This window comes from Xiphias gladius, chromosome 21, assembly GCF_016859285.1.
Source record: "Xiphias gladius isolate SHS-SW01 ecotype Sanya breed wild chromosome 21, ASM1685928v1, whole genome shotgun sequence".
Classification (NCBI taxonomy): domain Eukaryota; kingdom Metazoa; phylum Chordata; class Actinopteri; order Istiophoriformes; family Xiphiidae; genus Xiphias; species Xiphias gladius.
The window spans coordinates 14,287,332-14,314,988 of record NC_053420.1 but is presented as its reverse complement, the minus strand read 5'-3'; the positions used below and the strand labels follow the sequence as shown (position 1 = coordinate 14,314,988).

The 27,657-nt window shown below is 40.0% G+C and overlaps 1 protein-coding gene across 7 annotated transcripts in view; it reads right to left on the bottom strand.

Annotated features, from left to right (window-relative positions):
- kaznb (kazrin, periplakin interacting protein b) overlaps positions 1 to 27,657 on the bottom strand; it is a 66,566-nt gene that overhangs the window by 4,841 nt on the left and 34,068 nt on the right. For 2 of the 7 annotated variants that reach the window (XM_040115483.1, XM_040115485.1), the window contains exons 2-8: positions 24,462 to 24,569; positions 10,375 to 10,566; positions 8,134 to 8,270; positions 6,835 to 7,005; positions 2,950 to 3,130; positions 2,626 to 2,759; positions 1,717 to 1,840 (exon numbers count right to left, since the gene is read on the bottom strand). In XM_040115483.1, coding sequence (XP_039971417.1) covers positions 1,717 to 1,840; positions 2,626 to 2,759; positions 2,950 to 3,130; positions 6,835 to 7,005; positions 8,134 to 8,270; positions 10,375 to 10,566; positions 24,462 to 24,569 — 1,047 coding nt within the window. Of the gene's footprint in view, positions 1 to 56; positions 1,841 to 2,597; positions 2,760 to 2,949; positions 3,131 to 6,834; positions 7,006 to 8,133; positions 8,271 to 10,374; positions 10,567 to 21,490; positions 21,690 to 24,461; positions 24,570 to 25,726; positions 25,865 to 27,657 lie in introns of those variants that run through there. The other 5 variants (XM_040115484.1, XM_040115486.1, XM_040115487.1 and 2 more) reach the window with 5 other exon arrangements.

The following is a 27,657-nucleotide window of genomic DNA, read 5'->3' as shown; positions in this document are numbered from 1 at the left end:
TGAGGAGTTACTCACTGGCAGCAGAGTTGCCATTAGAAATGGCAGGAGGAGAGGGATACACACGTTAGACTGGGACACAAGAACAAGATTACTCATGGAACAGAAAAAGGTCACATAGGATGAATTCAGTTACTAGTTTTATTTTTAAAATAAGATTTCATTTCAATTATAATTCATTTTGAAAATGCTAAAACCTCCTCAACATCTGTCTGCAACAGTTGCAGCAGATAAGTATTTGAAGTTACCTCTTGTTTGTGTTTTTTTTAAATAAAATACTTCAATAGATTTAATTTTTTTATGCAACATCTCCTAGATTACAAAGCATGTAACAGAGAATTATTATAGTCACCTTTGCAAGAAATGAGGAGGGATTCTACACAAAGCAAAACAAAAATAACAAAATAAAACAAAAACAAAAATGGGGGGCCGTGCATTCATAATGCAAGGAAAAGGAACTTGGTATAGGGGAAAGGCAACACAGGTGCAACACAGGAGTGTGGAGATTATTAATCTAATTGCCAATGAATGGACATTTTATCAAAGCAACACAGAGGGATCATGCAGGTGTTTAATGCGCATTCACAGGTCTCATATTGGCACGTTAGACAGCCCTCAGTAAGACATGAGTCAGACATAAACAGTGTAACGAGGCTAGTGTTAACAGTGACAGAATGATCCGCAGATTTTTCAGAGATGAGTATTTATTTTTTGGCACTTGAGTTTCTTCAGCAGACGAGAGGTGTGCCCGAATATGCGTCACTGCTAATTTTCTGATATTTTTTGTTTGTGTATTCAAGTCTGTGCAACTACATTTTTTTATGGAGGTCTGACTCTAAATACCCTTATTATATTCCAGTCCTTAATTCTAGTAACGAAGAATATCATTTTTTGCCATAAATGGATGAGGTCAATGTGACATTGTGATAAGCTTTGAATGTATTATCAGCAAATACTGTGAGCCAGCATTTATGACATGAACATGATGACAGCCCTGTAACAGCAATACCTCGCAAACAAAGTACTGCAAGTAATTTGAAACAGCAGAATTTGGCCAGTTAAAGTCCAAGAGAGCATTTTTTTTTCAAGTCAATCAGCTAATATCTCCTCTTTCATATTAAGAAATGGGCCAAGTAAGATTGAGAATAAGAGGAAACACATAAATCAGTGTTGCAAAGCATGATAAAAGCAACTGTAAAGTAAAAAAAAGCCAAATGACATTTGCAGTAAAAACACTAGTTTCACAATAACTCCTATTTACATATAAACAGCAGTCCTTCAAGTCTCCAGTTATAAAAAAAACATAAAACATTAAGCCATTTGGAAGATAATACAGCTTGAACATGACTACACAATAATAACCCCATGTACTTTATATATTTATATGCATGTAAACATATATACATATGCATACATGTACATCTATAAATATATATCTAATTTACAAACATACAATTTGAGGGTAATATACTGTACATTTATGGGAATAGCAGTCTCTTCTGCGCTTTTCTTTTAAAATCCCCCCCCGACAAACCCACAAACAAAATGGTTTTTACACACAGTTAAAGCCAAGTGGATTTCCACACACACACACACACACACACACACACACACACACACACACACACACACACACACACACACACACACACACACACACACACACAAAGCATCACCAGTCGGCATCCTCCTCTATGTAATAATCAGGGGTAGCAGTACCATCAAACAGGCCAGGGTCCAGTGACTTGCGCTGCTTGCCCCGAGCAAACACCCGTGACAGGGATCCCAGAGTCATCTTCTCTTTCTTCTTCTTACGCTTCTGGTCCTCCAGGTCCTCCATGGACTGAAACAGGCAGAGGAGACAGGAAACTTGATTAAGTTTTTCTCACACTATATTTTTGGAATTGCACTCATTTGTTTTTTTTCCCAAGAGTTTGATGAAAAGATTGATATGTTTCTCATGTCTGTATGGTAAATATGAAGCGACAGCCAGCAATCAAAAAGTGACAAAATCTACTGACTTGCTCCTCTAAAGCTCCTTAATCAACAAATTTTATCTTATATGTTTGATCAATAAAAAACTTTTCTGTAAAAAAAACAAAACAAAACAGTACATGCTTTTATACAAGTTATGTGACGAACTTTCTTGGCCAGGTGCAGTGACTTCTTCTCGGCGTCTTTAGTTGACTGTTCGTAACACATGAACTTGTAGTTTTTACGCTCCAGTTTTGTACAGATTAAACAAAAGAGATATAACGTGCTAACTGTGAACTTTAGAGTGCTGGTTGTAGGATTTTGTCACCTTTTTAACCCAGCCAGGCTAGCTGTTTCCCTTGTTTCTAGTCTTTACACTAAGCTAAGCTAACCAGATGCTGGCTGTAGCTTCATACTTACCATACAGACACGAGAGACATCAAACTCTTGGCAAGAAAGCAAATATGCAATGTCAAACTCTTCCAGTGTCAAACTTTTGCTTTAAAGTGAGTTAAACGCAAAATAACACCACCAGCACCATTAAGCAGGCAGGCTGACACCCAGCAAGCCGACAGGACAGAAGGACAGACACAAACAGGAGAAGAAAAGTGTGGAGGTGTGATTACTTGGTCGAGGGGGCCAGGCAGCTCTTACATTGCAGAGGGAGTGGGTCCGGTGACGAGGTGAGTTGATGTCGCTGGGAGTGGACGAGCGGTCCCCGTCAGCCGCTGAGGCATCAGAGATGACGGAGGGCTGTCGAGAGTGACAGGGGCTGATCCTGACCACAGCTGGAGGTGCCCCCCCCACACACACAAAAAAACACACACACACACACACACACATATATTCACACACATTGAAAAATTCCCACAGTTAGTATGAGAAACCTCCAGGAAACCCTCAGTTAGTATGTTGGGTCTGTAAAAGCAACACCAAGCAGCATGGATACTGACAGGCTGAGCAGATGAGAGAGCCTACCCTGTCTGTCTGTGGTGTGCCCGTGGTAGAGGGTCTGTTGGCTCTGGCGGATGGCGGCAGTGAGCGGGAGGTCGGCCTGCATCACCCACTCCTGACTGCCATTCACCACGGGCTCTGTGGGCATGGCCAACGAGTGGCGCTTCGGTACATCTTTTGTCAGGGTGGCCAGAGACTGCTTTGCCTGGAAAACAGACAAGACACAGAGAGTAAAAATGAACTGAGAATGAAACACATCAATTCTTTTATCGTCTCTACTTGAGTAATATAATAATATGCAATCAACTGTGTTTCATTACGGTGGGACTCATTGAAGCTGTAAGAGCTTTATAATACCTCATTATCATACAAGGTGGAAGAGCACAGCAACAAAAAGAAAAAACCTGTTTAATCAAGTAGTGGATTGGTGGGAAAGTAGGAAAATTCTTTGGTTAAACAAATATTCATTTAATTCGTTTATCAACTTCTCAAATGTGTTGATTTGCTGAGTGTTGTCCACTGCATTCTGGCATTTTATAGACTAACTAATTAATCAGTTCATTGAAAAAATAATCCACAGATAATCAATAATGCAAATGTAGTTGCATCCCTAAACTTGGAAACTTGGAAAATCCTTGAGCGTGCATCTGTGAGTATATGTGTGTGTGAATTATATGACAAATAGCAAGACTAAGACTGTACAGCCACGCTAGCAGCTAGAGGCTCTAATGCTCTATGTAAAGAAGAGCAAACTGTTGTGGCAGATAAAAACTGACGTCCAAAATTTGTTATCTTTAGCAGGCATGGGGAAATAAATGTAATAACTGCCCGGAGGGTAGTGTCCAAAAAAGTCACAAAAAAATAATTTGCAAATAATAGCAAATGCTTTGAATTGTTCCAGTCATGTGCTTCTATTCTTTAATAAATAGTCAAAGTTATGCCTCTTTTTTATACATTTTTAACCTCAAAATACAGTTCTTGGTTTTAATAGTGAATCCTTCTATATTTCCAGTTATATGACAAATTAATAGGTTTTTCATTTTTCATGATTATTTATCATTAAATTTGGTATTTCAGCTTAGCGTGTTCACATGCTAACATTTGCTATTTAGCACTGAGCACAAAGTACAGTTGAGGCTGATGGGCATGTCATTGGCTTTGCAGGTATTTGGTCATAAACCAAATTACTGAAAATACTGGAATTTTCACTGATGCTGGCGCTACAGGAAAAGTCAGGGATCACCAAAGTCAGTAGGATTCATCCTCTGGGAACCATGAATATACAAATTTCATGCCAATCCATCCTGTAATTGTTGAGATATTTCAATCTGGACCAAAGTGGTGCACGGACCGACTGGTGCTGGCGTTGCTTAAAACCATAACAAGTAAAAAAGTTGAGTGCGCCCCTAGATCCCTATAAGACTCATATAAACTATGTGAAATTCAAGGGTTAGTGTGCATGTAAGGAAGGATGTATGTGAGTGTTTGTGTGCATGTGTGTGTGACTCAGAAAAAGAGAGAAGGCCTCTGCAGGCCTGCAGCCAGACGTGGGGCTGCAGCAGCTCCGATAAGACAGGAAGGGACAGTCCATCGGTCTCCGTCGACTCAGGACTAGGGAAAGACACGGGGCAGCTCTGTGCCGCATGTGGCAAAAATAGTTTGTTTCCCTGAGAGAGCAATCTTTCACAGCCTTCTTGCAGCCTAAATCCGCTTATTCGTCTGTTTACCTATACACTCTCCTATATTTGTCACGGGGAACCCAGCCACTGCTTTTGATGCCGCTGGACAGAAGTGTGCGTTTTTGAGGTGTTTTGCTGTGCTCGGCTTAATCTTCCACTCCAAACAGGTTGTTCAAATTATCAGCTGCACTTGCTGCGATGATGTGAAGGTTGATCCTACTCTTGTTTCTAGCTGTCACACAGCAGTTGTGTTTAGTAATTCAGTAATTCTCAGGTGAGCCAGTTTGAACATGTTCCCTTTTTTACTCAGAATCTCTGAATATGTTAGCGGCTTAGTATTAAGGATCATCTCCACAACTCTGCTCCAGAAATGAAGGATCACATTAATGTCAGGCATTGCCTCGACTAATGTATGCTGGCAATGCCTAAATGGTGTTATTGGTGGAAGTTCCGAGGTCTGGTACAGTACCATTTCCTTGATAATGTTAATTCATTCAAGCTGATTTAGTTTTGATTGTATTTGATACTGAACATTTAAGGTGTACTGTATATCTTGGTTTTTCTGTTCCTCATTTTTTCTCTCTCTTTCTTCCTGGTTATCTTTTCATACACATGAGCCATGAATTCTAAAGGAGTATTTATTTAGTTATATGACCTTTGGGAATGTTGAGTTTGCATTCATGATCTGATGTTTTCTTTTGTTTCTCTGCTGTATGACACTATAAAGAGTAATAAGCTATTTAAATCACAAAAAAGTACATTAAATGTGGAAACTCACATTGGTACACACATTGTTTTAATCTTTTAATCTAGGTTCAAATATGTTTCTTTTTCTTGTCTTATGCTGTATGTCTTTAATTTCTTCTATGAATAATGTAAAGCACTGTGGATTACCTACGTGTATGTAAATAAATAGAAATAAACTTTCTTTTTGTCACATAATCTCACATAAGCAATGTATACATTCATGACTGTGTGCATCTACACTCACATGTGCACACTACAGTTCAATCGAATTTGGGATGATAGTTAAAGGATAAGGCTGGCAACGGTTTATATTTTCTTATCGTCAACAAATCCCATGAATAAACAAAACCAGGAATGAATTGATCCTACTAACAAATATTGTCTGTGTAGCTGAAGCCTGATAGATATCATTCATCTCTGCCGTAGCGCTGCATTGCTGTACACAAACTATTAAAAACACATCAGTGAGGCACATCACTGCACTGTGTGACCATTTCTTTAAGATTAACGTGGACACGGTACTGTAGTTTATTTTGAGTTGATCCCACATACACTGTCCTGCTGCTGTACTTGAGCACCAAACATGTATTAATCCACTGCTGAAAATAGTCCTTAACAAATACACTATTTACTCCTGGTTGAGTATTGTTTGCTAAAAACCACAGTGCCCTGCATTTTTAGGATATTAGCCTTTTGTAAAAAAAAAAAAAAAAAAAAAAAAAAAAGGATATATTTCACCTGTTTTGAAAGATTTATATCTTCAGCAGAAACAGATTGGCTTGGGGCTGAGTGCTACAAACAGGGTCCGGGAGTCGGAAAGCATTAACAGATGCAGTAACGCTCCCTTGGGTTTGATCTTTTTGTGGGATTTGTTTTCAACAGGAAGTTAATTTGAAGTTAGTCAACAGCCAATATTTTACTACAGTATCTTAAAAACTGTTCATTTCCACAGGATCTGTTATTAATGGAAGCCTCTGCACAGGCATATAGTGGACATCTATTTAATGGTACAGGAAACAGTTTGAAACGATGAAGAGAAGAGAAGAGAAGAGAAGAGAAGAGAAGGGAAGGGTTGCTTGACAGCGATGCAGCTCTGGCACTAATGTGCCAACAAATCTGATCTGTGATGCAGCTTGATGTGAGGATCTGTGGGTGGTTGTGACTTGCCGAGGGAGGAGAGAGATTAATGACACACAGACTGACAACTGTATCCCCAAGGGAAACAGCAACACAGAAAAAATGAATTTCTTCTTCATCAGTCCAGAGAGAGAATGAATGCTTTGAGAGAGGGAAGGGATATGAGTATATACCAGAGCATCTTACTGCATGAGTTTGAACCGATATGAATACACCAACGGGACTGCAAACCTACACCTTGTTTGCATTTATGCCCCACACACCGGATAGTGACACTAAGATGCTGCTATTGTGATTGAATTAATTCAACAAAGTTGTGACATTGTCCATATGCAGGATGACTCACCATGGTGAGCTCTGCCTCCAGTTCTTTGATCCTGTTCTCCTTCATGTCCATCTGAGAACGCAGGATGTTGGCCTGCTCTGTGGCTTCTTTGGTCTGCCTCCTCAGGTCCCACTTCTCCCTTTCCAGCATGTCCTTCTCCTTCGCCAGGGCCTTCACTGCATCCTCACTCTCCTGAAGAACGAACACACACACACACACACACACACACACACACACACACACACACACACACACACACACACACACACAAAGACACGATTCATCCCTGCCAATCTCACTTTGAAGAATGATCTATGGAGTTCCGTGGCTAAGGATGGCTAAGATTTGTACCCATATGGGTAACATTTTATTGTGAGTCCCCCTCCCACCATTCATAAGCAGTATATAAACATTTAATAAATGATTTATACCAAACCATGATGTATTTTAATACAGCTCTAAGGACAATTTTAATTCTTTATTAATGTAAAGTTTTTCGACAATTCTAACTTCTCTTAACTTCTCCAACTGACTTCAAACATGTCATGACAAAAGCCATTTCTGTACTGACATTCCTTGTTATGTATCAGCCAACTTGTACACCAACAAAGATATATCTGCAATTAAAAGTACAGTTCTGTTTGAAATTATTGGCACCTCCGAATTTAAAGTACATCATTTAGACTATCTTCAGAAATAAATGCAAATGAGCCACATTTGTTTTGAAAGTTTTTGTAAACATTAGTTTTGCATTTTTGTGTCTCTCTTTTAATACTGGTGTCCTCCTTGGCCTTCGCCAGTGGAGCCCTACTCGGTTTAGTGTGCGGCGTATGGTACGGGTCGAAACCACCACTCCAGATGGATCCAGGTCAGCCTGAAGCTCTTTAGATGTCTTGTGTGGAGTTTTTTCAAATATCCTCATCAACCTTCACAGACCTGTCTCATTGAGTTTCTTCTTAGTGCTAAGTCCTGGAAGTATCTTAGCAGTTTCTTGACTGTCAAACTTTTTGATAACATTAGGCACTATCGAAACAGGGACTGAACACTAAAACTAATTTAAATTCATGAAAAAGGTGCCAATAATTGTGTCAATCATAAATTTTATGTCTGTATTTTTTATTTCACTACATGAAAACATTTTGTTGTTGTTGTTCAGTAACTTTGGACATTTTATTAAATATTCTGATTATACAAAATTGATTAATGTGCATTTATTTCAGAGGATGTTCTAAATTCTGTACTTAAAATTCTCTTGTCTCCCCTCACCAAATAATTTCAACCTGGACTTTAATACTGATAAGTCGGCTGGGCTGGTGTTACCTTTCGGTGCTGGTCATAGTTGCGTATGAATTCTCGCAGCTGCTCTTCTCTGCTCTCCAGTGTTGTGTAGAGCTGCTGCATCTGACTTACCAAGTCTGCCTTCTCCACTTTTAGACGCTTACGGTCAGCTTTCATAGCTGCAACACAAACAAACACTTTTACCATATACATCTGCATATTAAGGAGCATTTTAGCCGAAACATTATTGCTTTATCTGTGGATTATACGACATTTTAACAGTCGAACAGAACAAAAGGAATCCAACAATGCTGTCTCTAAATCTTAAACAAATCTTTACAGTTGCAGCAGGGAGCCACTAGGTGACACTCTGCCTTCTGTTCTGAGTAGCAGCAGCTGGTGTTTTTTTTTTTTTTTCTTTAGACAGAAATGGCTGACAGAAAATGATGTAATCATCTCAAACGATAAGTGGCACAGTGGCACTTATTCATTCATACATGAAACTGTTTCAGTTGGCATGTGTAGACTCTGTTGGTTCATCCCAGAGAAGACTCCAACTGGTGGGGCTCTTTGCAGGTAAAAAATAACAACAATGCTCTCCTGAGAATCTGAGCTGAGAGGGAACAGGCAAGACTGGAACCTGTACTTTTCATAAGTGCAAACATAGTGTACGTCACTCAAGAAGCATTCCTCCTGTCAGCGTTCAGCGTCTTCATGTTTCACACTCGACATTCAAACCTGTTTTGCAGCAGTTAAGCAACACAGTTTACAAGCTTGCAGTTTTACCACCTGTAACTCTCCAAGCATGGGAGAGAACCACGCAAGGCAGTGGCTTTAAACTAAACTAAATCCACAATCTCCTTTTCAGTTTTCCATAATATTTTTGTTGCTAGTAATTATTGCAGGACTGATTTTTGTTGTTTGTTTTTTTTGCTCCTCTCCAGAAGATGGGAACTGTTGGGTTGCATAATAGTTTAATTTATTTTCATACAAGAAATGAAAAAAATCCTATACTACATAATCAGCACCGCATTCCAGCCCACATTAAAACCACATTGATGTTTCAAAGTAAAGCTTCTATGTCTTGATTGATGGATGTTAATTAAAATGAAGTGAACCTGGAATCTTTTTGGCTGCTCATCAGGGGCAACACCCATTTCTGAGATATAATGCATAATCTCTAAACACGTGCACACACAAGAGACACACGCTTGTCTCCCCTGACTGTTGGCATTCGTGTACACAGGTTTCATACCTTTGGCACATACAAGACAAAACTGAGTCATATCTGCTGATCAGAGATAAACCTCAAAAAAAGAATTTAAGGGTATTTCTGAAAGTTACATCATTTAGCTTGCTGAGAGTAAAGAACAGTGAACTAAAGACATTTCAATTAAACCAAAACTGTGTATTTAGAATGATAAAATATGACTTTGGTAAACTAAAGTATTCTGTGTTTAACTTATCTAGGAAGCAAATACCTTTATGTACCTGAAACTGGATGTTATGTTAGTGAGGACAAAGAAAAGGGAATTTGTAAATGGATTTGAAAACAAGCTTCATTTTGTTTTCTATAGTCTTTTTTTTTTCTTTCTTCTCTTTTTTCGCTATTCAGTTACACTGTTTATGGTCATTAAATCATTAATTCTTGTTTTTTTTTTTTTAATCAAAAAATTCTAATGAACTAAATCAACATATGATGGTCAAATTAGAAAGAGATATTCCAAAACACTGATTCGGATTTTTAGCTTTTGCACATACTCAATAATCACTGGATGCAGAAAAAACAAAAAAAAAAAACATGGACAAAGTTACTAAAAGTGGGAGCAGGAAATTTGAAGGATGCAGACCTGACAGATGCATGCATGAATATTTCATCTAACTGTTTGGTATCCTTGATATCAAGGGTAATTAAAAGATATATACCTATATGTTATTTGATTGCATTATATGTATAGATGTACATATAATGTAATATAGTAACTGATGTTTTTCTTCTGTTGTTGTGTTGTGTTACTGGAATATGTCTTGTTATATCTTTTATATTTGATATACTGTATAGCAGATGGGCCAAATGTTTGGCATGACATGGAGATAAAAACAAACTGACATCGTCTGATTTTCTTTGGTGAGATAAAGTGGATTTCATTTAGCTATAACATATTCCTGCTTGACATAACTTAACAAGAGCAAAAATTCCAACTAAAAGCTTGGACAGCTTGTGGAAAGAAGGGAATCTGGTGGATTAGGTGAGACGACAAGACGCTTGTGTTGGCTCCTGACCTTGTAAGGCCTCCCTGGCACGGTCCAACTCCTGCTCCTTGTCCCCCAGCTGCACACGGAGCTCAGTGGCTGAGAGCAGATTAGCAGAGCAGCCTCCCTGGGTGTCCTCCAGGTCCTTACTCAACATGTCCTTCATTTGCCTCAGCAAGTGGACCTCCTCTTGAAGCTGGGCTACCTCCTCACGCAACAACACTGAGGGTGAAAGAGAGAGAAAGTTTGGGAATTTTGAGAATGCAGAGGAGGGATGGGGAAGGTAAATAGATGAGAGAATTAAAATCAGAAAATAAGAAAAAAGAGAAAGTATAGAAAATGGAGGTATAGAAGCAACAGGAAATGGAGGACCAGCTGGAATCAAAGAGGAAGGGTGTGATTACGCTGCATATTTTGAAATATGGGCTAAAAACAACACATCAAACCCTCACAAGACTCACAGCTCTCCTTCAGCTGTGGTTGCAGGTGTTTCAGAAATTCAGATAAATGCTGAGTGACAGATTCAGGACTGGAACTGGCGAGGGTAGTGGGTAAGTGAAAGACAGCAGTCTGATAAGACTTAATAAAATATCAGCAACACACGCCTGAGCCGTGTTCGTCAGTGCTGTGTTTTCCATCCACTGTGATACGCCTCCCGACCCTCGGGGAAAACAGGCGAGCAAACAGGAGCAGGAAACTAAGGAGAGGACTCAGTGAGCTGAAGAGTAAACGAACAGACTGGGGCTGGTGGACACTTTTGCAGAGAGCACAGAGAAGATGAAAGAGATGAGAAGAGTTCAGACTTTACGTCTAGTAAGAGAAATCCATGCCAGCAACACAGGAACAATATGTTAAAATGATTTATATTGCACACATAGAGTAGAAGGTCTATTACAGACGAATGCACAGACATGTGAAATGTACAAGCAACCAAAACATTCAACTCTACTGTGAAATCTGCAACTCCTGATAACAAAACTGTAATTCAACATCAAAAACTTTTATGATACCTTAATATCATACAAGGTGGAAGAGCACAGCAACAAAACAAAAAAAACTGGGATACTGCTGAAATAATTAGGTTATTTATCATGTAGTGGATTGGTGGGAAAGTAGGAGAACTTTTTGGTTAAACAAATATTCATTTAAGTCGTTTATCAACTTCTCAAATGTGTGGATTTGCTGAGTGTTGTCCACTGCATTCTGGCATTTTATAGACTAACTAATTAATCAGTTCATTGAAAAAATAATCCACAGATCATCAATAATGCAAATGTAGTTGCATCCCTAAACTTGGAAACTTGGAAAATCCTTGAGCGTGCATCTGTGAGTATATGTGTGTGTGAATTATATGACAAATAGCAAGACTAAGACTGTACAGCCACGCTAGCAGCTAGAGGCCTCAATGCTCTATGTAAAGAAGAGCAAACTGTTGTGGCAGATAAAAACTGTCATCCAAAATTTGTTATCTTTAGCAGGCATGGGGAAATAAATGTAATAACTGCCCGGAGGGTAGTGTCAAAATTAAAAAAAAAAAAAGTCACAAAAAAAATAATTTGCAAATAATAGCAAATGCTTTGAATTGTTCAGGTCACATGCCTCTATTCTTTATCTGATGCTGGCGCTACAGGAAAAGTCAGGGATCACCAAAGTCAGTAGGATTCATCCTCTGGGAACCATGAATATACAAATTTCATGCCAATCCATCCTGTAATTGTTGAGATATTTCAATCTGGACCAAAGTGGTGCACGGACCGACTGGTGCTGGCGTTGCTTAAAACCATAACAAGTAAAAAAGTTGAGTGCGCCCCCTAGATCCCTATAAGACTCATATAAAATCTGTGAAATTCAAGGGTGAGTGTGCATGTAAGGAAGGATGTATGTGAGTGTTTGTGTGCATGTGTGTGTGTGACTCAGAAAAAGAGAGAAGGCCTCTGCAGGCCTGCAGCCAGACGTGGGGCTGCAGCAGCTCCGATAAGACAGGAAGGGACAGTCCATCGGTCTCCGTCGACTCAGGACTAGGGAAAGACACGGGGCAGCTCTGTGCCGCATGTGGCAAAAATAGTTTGTTTCCCTGAGAGAGCAATCTTTCACAGCCTTCTTGCAGCCTAAATCCGCTTATTCGTCTGTTTACCTATACACTCTCCTATATTTTTCACGGGGAACCCAGCCACTGCTTTTGATGCCGCTGGACAGAAGTGTGCGTTTTTGAGGTGTTTAATCTTCCACTCCAAACAGGTTGTTCAAATTATCAGCTGCACTTGCTGCGATGATGTGAAGGTTGATCCTACTCTTGTTTCTAGCTGTCACACAGCAGTTGTGTTTAGTAGTTCAGTAATTCTCAGATGAGCCAGTTTGAACATGTTTCCTTTTTTACTCAGAATCTCTGAATATGTTAGCAGCTTAGAATTAAGGATCATGACACATACGACATTGGCTTGTGTGTTACATTTAGTCTACTGTGTGTCAATTATAAGAACTGTGATAGAACTGTGACTTCTTGAGTATTTACAGTGGATTTAGTGAGAAATTTGTGTAACTTAGAGAGAAATCAATAAATTCGCCCTGATCCAATTTTACATTTATTTCCAGCATCAGCCCCTTATACATTATTTTACACACACACACACACACACACACACACACACACACACACACACACACACACACACACACACACACACACACACACACACACACACACACACACACACACACACAGAGGCTCAAGTATATACAAATCCACTCACAATTTTTCTTCTTTAAGGTTTACTGAGTGAAATTTGGGGTGAAATCACAGCAAAGAAAACTTTCCAAGATCTTCCAATCTTCCCCGAATATGTGGCCATTTCAGATCTAAGGAATGTGTGAAGGGGCACAGATAGAAACGCTGCTTCACTGCACACTGACTTGAATTAAAGCTGCACCAAGGGAACTGACAGACACAAACCATCGTCCTATAGATAAATTAACTCCACTTACACTGTTTCATGCATTCTAAAAAAGCTATTTAAATTGATGGGAGTCCTCTATACCGTATCCACTATATATGCTGTTATCATCTGGGCTCTCTAAGCTCTGACCCTTGAGTGGTTGTGCAGTGAGCCTGGCCAAGCTATTAGAGTCCTCCCACAGAAGAGGAGAAGCCCACCCTTCTTCCCCCTCAGCAGTGGCCCATTCAATTAACTTCTCATCCAAGCCTCCCATTAGAGTGTCCATCAAAGCCAGTCAGGACCAGGCCATCACTCCCTGTCCCCTTCCCAAATAGCAGAGCTGTCAGAAGCCAGCACAACAGAGCTGAGGAGAGAGAGCATAGTCGCTGTTAGCTGATGATTAGGCTTGAGAGAAAGCACAGGCTCAGTTCTCTGCCCAGGAAAGTGAAGTAAGGCCTGGCAAATTGTGGATTGATGGTCAAAGACCTGAACTAGTCTCTTCTTAATCATACGCAGGATTTAAGAGGCCCTATTCATATACTCGAATGATCAAATATGCTTAATGTGAGCTGTGTTGGAAATTTGAGTTTGGATGAGAGGTTATATTTTAAAGTTATTGGTCTTGTTTAGTTAATCAGTTCATCCAAACTGAAAAAAAGAAAGAAAAAAAACATATTTTATTATGTCCCTCTAATTGTCTTTAACCATGCAGATAGTTTTCTTTTTATTTGGTTTTGAGATATTTGAGTCTGAGATATCATCCACCAGCCCAATAAAATAGGGGTGAATGGAATTTTCTTTGTGCTGCTTAAAGCACTGAGTAGCTTTAGGGATGCACCTAATGATTATTTTTATTATTGATTCTTAATTTATTAATCTGCAGTTTAGTCTATAAAATGTCAGACAGTACTGAAAAATGTCCATCCCGGTTTCTCAAAGTCCAATTTGACATTTTCAAATGTCATGTTTAGTGCAACCAACCGTCCACAATATTCCATTTACAACAACATAAACCAGAAAAAAGCAAAAAAGTATTTCCATTTCTGAGGGTATAACTAGGGGTTTTATTTTTGACTTTTTTTGCTGGTACTTTTGCTTGACAAATGACTTGAAATGATGATTTACGGTGGTCCAGGCTCTTGTCGTGTCCCTCCTGGACTACTGCAACTCCCCTGAAGCAAACCCTACAACCCCGCCCGACCACTGTGCTCCTCTGCCTCGGGATATTTAGCCATCCCATCACTCAGAGGACCAGATCTCTGTCAAGGCTGCACAGTGGTGGAATGAACTCCCCATCATAGTCAGGAGAGCAGAGACACTGCCCAGTTCACGTTACAGGCTAAAACCTCTTCGGGCTGCATCTCAACAACTCTAGCTAACACTTACTTACAGTATGTCTTGTTATTTAAAAACAATCTTTTGGCACTCATATTGTTGCACTAAACCGGCTTTTAGTCATTTGTCTACAAGAGACATACTCTCAGTTTTGGATGATATCTAGCTCTTTTTCCTACGTGGTCTGAATGCACTACATGTAAATCACACTTTGGACAAAAGCATCTGCTCTATGAATGTAATGAAAATGACTATTTCATAAACAATGTCCCGGTTACTCTGGATAGTTCACAGACCTCATTGTGAACAGTTTTATAAGAACTATTTCTTAGAAAAAGAAAGCAGAAAGTAGTTCCAGTGAAAACTCTTGACAATGAGGTCTGTGGATGATTCAAAGTAACTGAAACATTGTCTGTGAAGAGTCTTTGTCATCCAGGTGACAGCTTCTTCCATCAATGAAGCCTCTTGGATGAGAGTTGAAACGTCTTCGAGTATATACAACCACACCAAGTTGCCCTCGATTCAACTTTTCTTGGGGAACTGAGACCAGAGCAACGCATTGCTATCAAATTGTTTAAATCATTTTTTAAAATCTGTGAGAACCACAAACACCAGAAATTTCAGAGATGGAAATCTCAAAACTTGGACAAATAAAATCTAAACTATCTATATGGCTAGATACAATACCTCTATTAGTAGGTGAACAAATATGTTTTGTTTTGGGTTTTTACCTTTACTACAGGACAGTTTTCTGTAAAACATTATGAAAACCACTGTTTCAATGGACCATTTCAACCTGAAGGCAAAACCATGAAAATAACATGGCACGACTGAGAAGGATGTCAAAAATCTCTGCAGTGACAGCAGCCAACAGTTCTGCCCTGAGGAGCTACGATGTGCATGGCTGTCACTTTTCCACCTCAGCCTCCCTGACAATTCACATCTGTGTAATGTTATTTAGTACAGTGGTTTCACTGTAGCTATATCTGACTAAGACAAAGCCAGAGGTGATGATGCAGCCTGTTCCTCTCCTCTAGCTCAGGTACAGTAAGTGATAGTTGGATAACATGGTCATACATTATTTTGCATCTTTACCACAGAATGTAGACATACAGCGCCGTCATAACTGTCCTCTTAAAGTGATATTCTTAACAGAAACTCCTGTGAACAAGCATATCATATTAACACTTTCTTGTTGGACACTGGGGGTGATGGGCATGGGGGCGGGGGTGGGATTGGGGGTGTTTTGGACTAAAGGATGAAAACAATAATGGCTTTTAACAGAAAGTGCTGAGGGATTTTCCGCTTTAGCATTGCGGGGAGGTTCAGTTAATAAAGCACGACATCAAAGCAGCATCGTTTAATGTCGCATTTCTCAAACAAATTACTATGCAGTGAATAATTAAATCAGTAAACATAAGGACACCTATATCAAAGTTCTCTTTAAACAAAATTATAAGCAGTATGACAAAAGTTCCCTGGGGATGCAGAAGGGGGAAGAAAAATAACAACACAACAAAAGCTTTTCTGTAACTCGCTGATATGAGCAGAGCTGTTTCAAAACAACCAGGAAAGTCTTTAAAACACTTTCTCAAAGCCTTCTAATAAGCTATTCTTTCATAAGCTTCTCTTATTGATAAACTTTATCCAGTATTAACCAATAAAAACATCAAAAACTTGTTTCCCGGGACAGCGTCCTGCTCAAAGGCTTCCTGTGAAATGGGAAACGTTATGTAGGTGTGCATCTGCAATGCAATGTTGACTCAAACTGTCAGCTTCCCTGACGGCAAGTGAGCTAGCACCATGTCTCTGTAACTGCCTGTGAAGTAAATGATACGATGACCTCTATGACACAATAAGTCCCATCCTCCTGACTTTCATACCTCGGTGAATACTTTCCACTAGAACCTGGTTAATACTCCCTACAAATAACATGAATTATAAAGTCATAACTAGAGTATCAGAATCAAAACCCCAAGTCTAGAGACACACTATGTTAAACTAAGCTTTTTCACATTCAGTCCCGCACCATTAAATTGGTATTAAAGATGAAAAGCCAGTTAATTTCACTCCCGGGTCACATGTACACTACTGTGAGGCAAACAGATCCTTTGATATCATATATGTCATTTTATCAGTTATGAACACATACTCATCCACCCAACTCGTCCGTGCAGTAGAGAGTCTTCTCTTGCTGCTGCTAGATTACCTGTTGTGTGTTTGTGTGTGCCAGCATGTGTATGTGCGTCTGTGTGTGTGTGTGTCTGTGTGTGTGTGTGTGTGTGTGTGTGTGTGTGTGTGTGTGTGTGTGTGTGTGTGTGTGTGTGTGTGTGTGTCTGCGCCTGCGCTCACACACAGCTGGCTTTTTCTGCACTGTATTATGAGAGGAGCATATGTCTGCTGAGCTCTGGCTTCCAGTAATTACAGTATAAAGATCAGTTGAGATTATCCTGGGAGAAGACAGCAGTCTGCTTCAGCTCTTGATTAAACACATCATGCAGGTAACACAGTAGCCTTGACAGGCAGTAAAAATAGAGATTGGATGCACTGAAATAAAGCATGCAAGTACTGTATTGACAAGCGTGCTGTAGAATTTTTCCTTTAATGACACTCAGTCAGTCTCAAGAGAATTAAGATACACAGGAGAGAATATGTTTATATAGTATGGATAGCAGGTGTCAGCACGAGCCATCAATTTCAAGGTTCACTCTTACACCTCGCATCTTATCCTTTGTTTACAGCACTGCTAGTGGCATGGCTCTAGGGTTGGAAATGTCGATGTGTCGCTCGGTCCAAAACTTTGGTCCAGACTAAAATATCTAACAAAAGCAGACAAGTACTGCAAATTTTATGAAACATATGAGTCTTCTTAAAAAACTTCATATAGGAAAAATGTCTGTTTGGACTTTCCTCTTGAAGAAACATCCTGCGATCTCTGAAGACTCTGTTTACAACTCGAGACAAAAGGACAACCCAAACACTCTTTAAAGATTTATGAAAGAATAGCTTCAAGTGAGCACCAAGCCCAAATCTGACAGAAAGACAGCAAGGAGGGAACGAGGGAAAAAAGAAGACTCAGACTGAGAGGATTCACAAATAAAAACACTCATTCTGTCAGAGGATCCCTGCTGAGTCTCAAAGCACAGGGAGGTTGGGTGGGTGGCAGAGGTAGGCCGCAGGGATTAGGGATGTTGTTAAATCATCGGCAGCACTATATTTAGCTTCTTTATTGTTAATTTGCACTATATTCACAGGAGGAACAGAGGTTGTATAGACCTGTGTGGGCCCATAGAGCCAAATTGGATATGCTTAAACTATAAATCGCAGTGGAAGCAGAGATGAGCCTCCGTCTCATATACCAGGAGTATGAAAAGAACCAGGAAAAAACGTCTAATTCCTGACTCCCCGACACAGTGAGACTCCAAGCACTGTACTTTCTGCATCCTGAAAAGGCCCTGCATGTAAGGGTTAGGTCCATTTCCCTCTTAGGGTATTACACTGCCTCTCAATAATATATATGGACTTAAATAATGCATGTTGCTGGCTCTCAAAGCTACCTGACCAGGGTATTCACTGCTTAATAGTAATTCATTGTGGTCAGCAGATGAAACGTCACTCTCTGGCTCAGCACATCTATAAAATCTGAATATGTACGTTGGACTATTTATCATTTTTTCCCCTGAAAAATACTTCACATACTGTATTTGAAAACACATAACTTGCTAATATGGTTGAAGCGTATGTGCCCGGGTCACTGGAGCAGATCAGAATACATCCAGCAAACATGAGGTCCTGCATATTGTTTGTATGAATGTACATTTTTGTTGATGTGAGCAAAAATATGTGTGCATGTGTGCAAGTGTAGGCTTGCGCAGTATATCCATGCGAGTATACAGTATCTATTGTGAACAGCTTCCATTAATTAATAGCCTGTTGGTTTATGTTAAAACTGAGGTCAGCGCAAGGAAGCCAAGAGCAGGTAGCTGTAATTCATTCACACATTTATTATCTGCAGATTGGGCGAGCTGCCAAGGAGGTGCCACTGGAAGAAAACTGAGAACTTAGACAAGGCTATTTAGATTTCTAACCCTGCTGTCAAGAGCTGCATTTTGAAAAACATACCCTCACTGTCACTTAACACCGGTACCATTCACCGTGCACGGATGTAGGTCACATAAAGTGAATTAGCCAGTGATTAAACAAATTCACCTTGTTGACATGGAGGCTCTGACTAGGAAAGAGTGTCTTCTGATTCATGTTGGCAAATCAATGACAATCAGGTGACTTTGTGCAGCAACGGTACTATTTATGATCACTAGATATCCCAGTTTTCAGTTCAGTCACTCATGATGACCCTTGTCCCTCTAAAAATCTGCCCTCTCATTTCAGCCAGTCAATGTGTTCAAACTTGTTTTAGCGTATTTCCCGAAGAGTCAAAGTATTCCTAAAATGAATTGGAGTGTTTTTTGTTGATTTGCTGATAATAAGCACAAAGGGGCCGTTTTACCATACCAACATATTTCGAAGTCACAATCATGATACCATGTACAGTGTGAATGAGTGGCTCATGAAGTCAACCAGAGAACCTTTAAAGAGTTGCTGACAGTCAAGTGGGCCCTCATGGACTTGCATGCAACCAGGTCTTGGAGTCCATAAGGCCGAACACTGGAACTGGGCCTTGGTGTCTACATAACACCGGACTCACCAGAGTAAAGGGTGGTGTCCATGACATCGAATTACTTGTATGGGCCACTGAGGAACAAAATGCCACAGGGCATTGTTTTGTTTTGAAACTTTAGTGGGGAGTAAACATCTGTCAGAAACAGCAGGACCCGGTCTGCGGAGAACTGGAAATCTACAGGATTTGATTCACGACCCCCCTTCTGTCCTGGGGCATGGCAGAATAGGCTGCATGTGGCACCTGTTCTGCAGCTGGAGCTCCTTCTTAAGCTTGTATGTATGAAACTTTAAAAGCCTCATTGAGGAGTTTAGATCATGTAAAATATGCCAATAAATACCTGGTCTCTGCTCATTATTATTATTGAGAGTTACACTTGTGGTGATGATGAAAATAACAATAGTATTTGATTAGGTCATCTTAGCTTGAGTAGCACCTGTATGCAGCTCACACAAAGACGCAATGTAAATGACACTAAAAAACAAAACAAAAAAACTCAATGCTCTATGTGAAGATTTGCCACATGTTGTCTCTGGTGGCCTTGGTCAAGGACTGTGTGGAGTGTGATGCTGACGGTGATGGTGCCATCTGTCTGTTGCAGTGCAATCAGTCAAACTCATTATCTTCTGCAATCTTGAATGGTGACCTCAGGGTGCACAGTGCATGAGCCATAGTAGAAGTCACGTAAAACACAGTGGGATCGCACTCATCTCTATTCATTCATAAACCACAACAAAACACACGAGGGCATATGAATGTGTAGATTAAAAATTCTGCTCATGACATCTGAGCAAAGAATAGATAATTTCTCAAAGACGGAGCATCTTCCCCCAGAATTCAAATACAACTTAAATAGCTTCAAAAAGCTTCTCTTAACATCTTCAATCAACCATAATGCATCTTCAGTGACTGGCTAATATGTCCGGTTCCAACATGAATCCAGACTCCAGAACCAATGTAGATATTATCATCCCTCTGTACTATTTTCTCTCATGCAAGCTTTGCATGTCTGCTGAGCTACTGAAGTCTGTTATACTGCACAGTATCTGACCAAATACCACTCAATTCAAATACAATGCTTATAGAAGATTAATAGATTACCATGGTATCCATATGAACATGTCATATCTCGGTCAGCATTTAGTTCTTAAGTAAAATAATAAATGAGTCAGGGATATAGAACATATTTAAATAAATCATTGCCTACATTAAAGGGCTGTGCCAAAGAGTTAATGTCCAAAACGAAATCATGTAAAATAAACCTCAGTGTATATTGTTGTAATCATACTGTGAACTGTATACTGTGGTGGTATACTGTACACAGTGGGACTCAGATTGTTTACTGAAGTATGAATAACATTGTGTGGAATATTTTATTCAGTGTTAGTAAGTTTAAGATATCAACATGGGTTCTGGAAACTTGTAATGAACATTTTTCACTGTTTGCTGACCTTTTATTGACAAAACAATTCATTGGTAGATCAATTGGTAATGTGGATAATTATTAGTTGCAGCTCTACTTCTCATACTGCGGGTTTTTAAATCAATAATAATGTTTTATATTTTATATTTTATGTTTTAAATAAAGAATCTTAATGTACAGATGAACTAGTATCTATAAATGTATTTAGTGCAAAGTATAGGATTTCCATCCTAATTGTAATGGAACACACGTGTAAATTAGCATTAAATTAAAGTAGAAGTCAGTAGAAGTACCTTGGATGATGATGATGATGATTATCATTATTATTGTTATTAGCATCATCATTATTATTATCATTATCTGCAAAGTAACAAGTATCAATAGCTGTCAAAGAAATGTGGTGGAGTAAAAAGTACAAGATTTCCCTCTATATTTTGTACAATAGAGGTGTAAAGCAAAATAATATGTAAAGTACAAGTACCTCAAACTTGTACTTAAGTAGTGTGCTTGAGGTAAATGTACTGTACTTTCCACCGCTGCATACTGAACTGTATGTATCAGAGATTATTGCTATGACAAACATGGGGAGTTCCAGTAATGAAGCATGTGATACTTGTGATACTCAAATGCCTCTCATTCAGTCAATGTGGTCGATCGCACACATACATGAACAAGAACTTGAACCCGCTCAGACACCACTGACCCCAGCCAGTTTCATGGCCCACACCATCCCTCTAAAACACACAAACAACGTCTTTTCTCCTCTCTGACACTCACCGGCCTTCCCTTCCTCCTTCTCGGACCTCATGTCCTCCTCGGCACAGGCTCCGCTCGGCTCCACTGTCAACGGTGGTGTGAGTTCTCATAGCAGGTGAAAAAACTCAAAGAAAAATCACACGCATATACGTACAGGCCAGTGCACACACCATTCAAACCAACACATGCAATGCACCACCGCAGCCAGCCGCTCCCAGCCCTTCTCGCTGAGGCTCCACCCCGACAGGTTACTAGGAAGTTGTCCCCTGAGAGCCACTCAGCTACATTTCCTGCTTCTTTTTTTTTTTTTTTTTTTTTTCCCCCTCTGAGTGTTGCTCTTTTTTTTCTTCCACTTTCTGTATACCTGTTTGGTGACACGCCCTGAGGCAGATTGCACAACTTTCACCCCACGCCCACTCCCGCTTTTTTATCATTCTTTCCCCATAATGTACAAATGAGGAGGAGGGGGAGGGGAATACAAAATGCACCTCAGGCATCAGGTAATGAACCAGGTGAGTCAGTGGAGCTCTCACTCCACCTGATGGCCGAGGGCTATGAGAGGACAGCCTGTGTAATTACACTCACCGACAAGAGAGAGAGAACAATACACCTCTCTGTACGTAAGCCATGCACTCCCTCTGAGCCCGAAATGTCTTTGTAGCCCACAAGACTTTGCATTACTCACTTCCTGAACGTGAACGTGTGTTTTGGCCACACGGAGGAAGGAAGATAAACTCTGAATAAAAATAAAAAGAGAGTAAACTTCAGTGTGAATGCCTCAGAAAATTGATCATGACAGCGACAAAATGATATGAACCAAACTGTCTTGGCTGTACATGCTCAGATTGGATTGTTATTATGAGCTGTACTGTGTTATCTTTAACCCTCCAGGGATTTTTCCATGGACTGCTCTTCTGCCCGGTGAGATTAAATAAAGTTAAGGCTGGTCCAGTTTGCCGCTCAGGGCTCCTTAGGCCTGAAACCCTAAGGCAGGTACAAGCAGGTGGTTTGAGGAAAACAGATAGGACTTCAACTGAATTAATTCAGCCTGAAGAGCCCAGCTGGATATAAACTTATAATTGAATTTTTAGTTTATGAGCACTTGTGTAACTAAACTGGCATATTAAAGCACCAGTGGAAGCATAATGTGTGTGTGTGCGTGTGTGTGTGTTTGTGCGTGTGCGTATGTGTGTGTGTGTGTGTGTGTGTGTGTGTGTGTGTGTGTGTGTGTGTGTGTGTGTGTGTGCATGTGTGTGTTTGTGTGCAGGATAAATTGGAGTTAAACCTCTTGCATTTAAAGATGAGACAGCAGTTCAGAGCAAGCATGCCATTTGTCCTGACTGTCAGAGGCGGGCGTCTAGCGTGTCAGCACCATACAAAGATCAGATGTGCTCTAACCAGACACTTGTCACACGAGGCAATGGATCTGTCAATCATGTGCTGACACCTCAAGGACTACAGGCAGGCTCATTCTCCCTGAGTGATCAGAGCTGAGACAAAAGATTGCAACGATAACTCCTCTATAGTGGACACAATTAACACCTCATTAGAAGGTACTGTATATTTCAAGTGCAAGTTTTTCTGCACTGGCCATTGCTGTAATATCCATAGAGCCAAATTAGAACTTTCACATACTGTACGCTAATCACAAATTTGATTAAAATTTGAACCAGTCTGAATCTAGCTGCTTTTAATGTGTCTGAAGAGCTACAGTATTGTATATGAAAAAGAATTTTTTTTGACTAAATGTGGCACTTCATAATTCCAAGGTCATGCTGTATCCTGCCTCCCAGCTACACCAGATCTTATTCACGGGCATTGCTTTCATCCTGACAGTTCTTCAGCCTGAAATTTTCTACTCCTCAGTGTCCTTATTCTTCAGCTTAAGTCCCTGTATCACTATGTCATTCATTTGTTTTGCTCACATTAAAGCCAGGCGTAATTTTAAAAGCCTTCTTTTTCTACCCTCTGCTCTCCTCCGCTGTATTGCTCTCCCTTCTCTCAGCTGCACACGGTCGACCTGTCATTCTGCATTGTCAGTGCCGGCGAGTGTTGATAGAGAGCCGGTGCAGAGTGGCATTCAAATATTAGCTAGCCTTGAGACAAAAGAGGAGGTGAAAAAAAAGAGGATGAGGGAAACTGAAAGAAGCGATGGGCATTGGGAGAAGGAGGAGAATGAGTGACTGAGGTCACCGCTGTCGGTGCCCATTGTTGATGGAAATGACATGAGGCTTGTCTAATAGCCACTGAATGTTCTCTGCCAGCTTCAAGGGGCCAGATTGGATGAAAAGATTGGCATTACAATTACAACGCAGACTGTCTGGTTTCATAAAAGTGTGAGAACAATAAAGAATAACAGCCGTCTTTATGATGAGAAAGAGAAATTGACACAGGGCTTGCAAATCAAGCAACCAGACATATGTGATCAATGAACTTTATCATCAATACTTTTTGTGGTGCGTATTATTACAGGCTGGTCAGTTTGATTACCATACACAAGAAACTGACAGAGACTATTATTCTGAGCCACCCAGCCTCTCTATAAAGCATTTTATTTTTCAGACTGGAGACAGTGATTGGAGAAAATAAGCAGCCTTACTGCAATGCAATAATTGCACATTACTACAAAACTCCAGTGCAATAGACTTCAATAAAGATCCATTCAGATTAAAGCAATTAGCATTTTCTTTAGCAAGAAGTCAAGCATGTCTCACTATCCTACGCCAGTGCCTCAGTGCTCCCTATTGGCGACAAAAGGTGTTATGTAGCCACGATAAATCAAAGCCTGCAGCGAGCGGTAAGGCCCTCATGGCCAGGTACCAAAGCTGTAATCTGATTGTTCTCACACTCTTAGCCTTCGCAGGCCTTTGCTCCAGTGTTAACCTCCCAGTCAAGCCGACAGCTCTGTGTCTTTTAACTGCCAGGATAAATCACTGCGCACACCTCCTGCTGTCACCAAGGCAACACCTTATATTTTCGGGCAACATCGTACCTTTGCCTAGAGAGCAGTCTGGAGTGCCAAAGTCCATCAAGCTGGATATCTCTGTCGGGTAGCACATTTCTGTCACCACCGTCTTCTGTCTGTGGTGCACTGATGGATCTGCAGGAGACAGGAATTAACAATGAATACTATTTCACAGTCAATTAAATCATCCAATCGTCTTTTTCATATCCACACAGCCCCGTTGTTCAAACACGTTAAAATCTTAATAATAGTGTGTGAGTGCATAAGTGGACTGCTGGTGTGTACAGCCGTGAAGCTATAGCGGGCCTGTTAAATCCGATGATTCAATCTGACAAGATGTCAATTCGACACACACCCCTGAGCTTTCAGACACATTGCAAATATGAACGTCTCCTACAAATCACTGCAGTTTTGATCGGTTTTTCAAAGCAACAATTACACACAAACGGAAATAGTAATAATGAGTTCTTGTTTCATTATTTTACAATGCCTGGATAACTTTTTACTCTTTTCTCTTGCCTTAGATCAGTTACTTTTTTTTATTGTTCACACATTTCCTTCATCTCTTCCTTCCTCAGATAAAATCTATCCATTTATGTTTTTTTCCACAGTGCACCTCAGACCCATTTTTGCCCTTTATACATTCAGCTAATGACACTGATCAAAGACTTCTCTGAGCTCCAGGGACTAAGGTTTGTCTACTCCTCATTTTCTCTCCTTTTTACTTAGTTATTTCTTCACTGAGTTCAAGAAGAAAATGTATTGAGGGAGCATGTATCTCTTTAAATCATCAATCATCAAGGTCCCCCTGTCCACTGCCTTACCTCAGCCCCCTTTTCTAAATGTTTTACCTCCATGTGTAAAGCATGAAATGGGTGATTATTGGAGGCAGCAATATTCTCGCTGAACCATGGAGTGGTTTTGTAGAGCAGACACCATAGAATTACAGCGAAAATGTTTTTCTCTTGAAGCGCGCTTCAAATCCCGCCAATGATATGAAATCTTCAAAGCGAAAGTAATTCTGCTGATCTTATACATCCTTCTGAGGCTATAAATGTCAGATTTCAGCTCAGATAAATGCATGACAGCACCTCCTGTATATGTGCAAATGAAGTAATTAAATTAAACACATTTTCTACTTCAATCACGAACCTCATCCACAAGTACAGCAATAAGCATCTACCATCAGATTCCTTCAGCTGTACCCTCTGCCTAACCACTCTTCCCTCCTAATCTACATATTTTGACAGTTTCATTTTCAGGACCGTATGTTATTTATCTAAATCACTGACCTTCCCCTCCCTTATCCCCTCCTCCGTCCTCCTGACCTGTCGATAACTGTTAAGGGGCTGTTAAGATGACCTTTTCCTCAGTCTTTAATATGGAGATTGGACAGCAGGCAGGCTCATGCTCAGTCACTCCAAGGCTGCCTTACTTAGCACCAACAATAATGAGAGAGAGAGAAACGGAGAGGATGAAGCTGCTGGAAGTGGGACAAATTCAAAGACAACCTATTCCAACACTTAGCTGAAGGTATCGGCTCATTGTACACTCAAAAATAAAGATGTCAATACATAAATGGACAGCAATAAGAACCCCTTCCTCAATTTGTAGAGCTGGTATGTCAAATGTAGCTGTAAATGAGAGCTGTATTTTAATTATTACATGGTATTTTGGATGTGTTTGCCTTCTGTGTGTGTGTGTGTGTGTGTGTGTGTGTTTCATATGATAAACATGTTTCACTTTGGTATTTCAACATATTTTGTTTTTTCTGAACTTTGACTGGTTTCAGTGACCTCCCATTCCCAAGGGGTGTTTTGATTAGTCCATTGTATTTCAAGGGGAAAACACCCTGTCACTGTGTCTGTGTCAGTGCTGCTAAGCATGTGATTGTGCACTAGAGAGAATGGGTATATCCTGAGGAGTGAGCAGTATATCTGCCACCTCACTTCTGCCTGGTTGAACCTCTGCTGTGAGAGGTTAAAGGTTATGGAAAAAATGAGGCAGAGCTGTGCTGGTCTATCTGTAACCCAACTGACCAGACCAGGCAGCACTGGAGCACAAATAACAGGCTAATGATTGTGATGTAAACCAGTATGAAAACAGTTTGCAGGATTACAAATGTCTACAACAGTTATCTCATATAACATCTTCATCTCTCATTGAAATAATGTCTTGTTACAATGGTAAATCTGCACTGGCCCTGTTGTCTGATGTTCATATTAAATGGCAAATGTTATTCAGCTGAAATGAAATAAACAACAGGAATCAACAGTCATGTCAGAGTGACAGAGTTATTATTTACATTTAAAATTTTTGATGGAAAGAAAAAAGTGTTTGGGCTCATATATCCTGAAATGTTCTGGGTGTACTCATTCTTCTTACGCCTGTATTTAGCTGCTCTCTAAGGCTGAGCTACTGTTGGTATAATAGTGCTTCAAATTGAGGTATCTTAATGTGAAAGAAGGTCAATTTGTACAATTTGTATTTCATATTCTAGTACACTATATTTAAACATGTATACATTTATACTATTGGTTTTGCAGTCCATCTAAAGAGAGACCTACCTTTATTGGCTAACTAGACCTCTGCACAGGTTGAAGTTGGGTGGAGCTATGCAGGAATTACATGAGGTCACCATACTTCAAAAACAAACAAGAATAGACCTTTTTCACATTAGACATTTTTGTCTTGCCATAGTATGAAAGGCACGGGTCTAATTTATAACATTAACAATTGCTCTGTTCTGTTCAGGTGTCTCAGTAAGTCGTGACAGTGAGCCAGCATGCACAGTACCTGGACAATGAAACTGAAGGAGCTAAATGGAACTCAACCATCATTAATTTTATTATTTACACCTGTACTTTTCCCACTGTATGATTGTGCCACCCCGACAGTAAAGCAAAAATTATAAAATTTATATTTCTTGCTTTTCGTTATTTTCCTTCACAGAGAAAACAATGTCTGATTTACAGTTTTGATCTATATTACTGTAGGAAAAAATATGCAATGTCATTTCACTTGGATTTCAAAGTGTTATTATGAGTCTTTTAGAAATTAAAGAGACTTCCTTGCAAACAAGAGGGGAAAAACAGTCCTGACAGTATCACAAGGGAAAACATCCACTAGTTATTAATGAGAATATGCTGAGAATGTTTGACTACAGAAACACCCTCAGGTTGGGTAGGAAGTCAGAGAAGCTATTCATCTGATAAAACCTCCC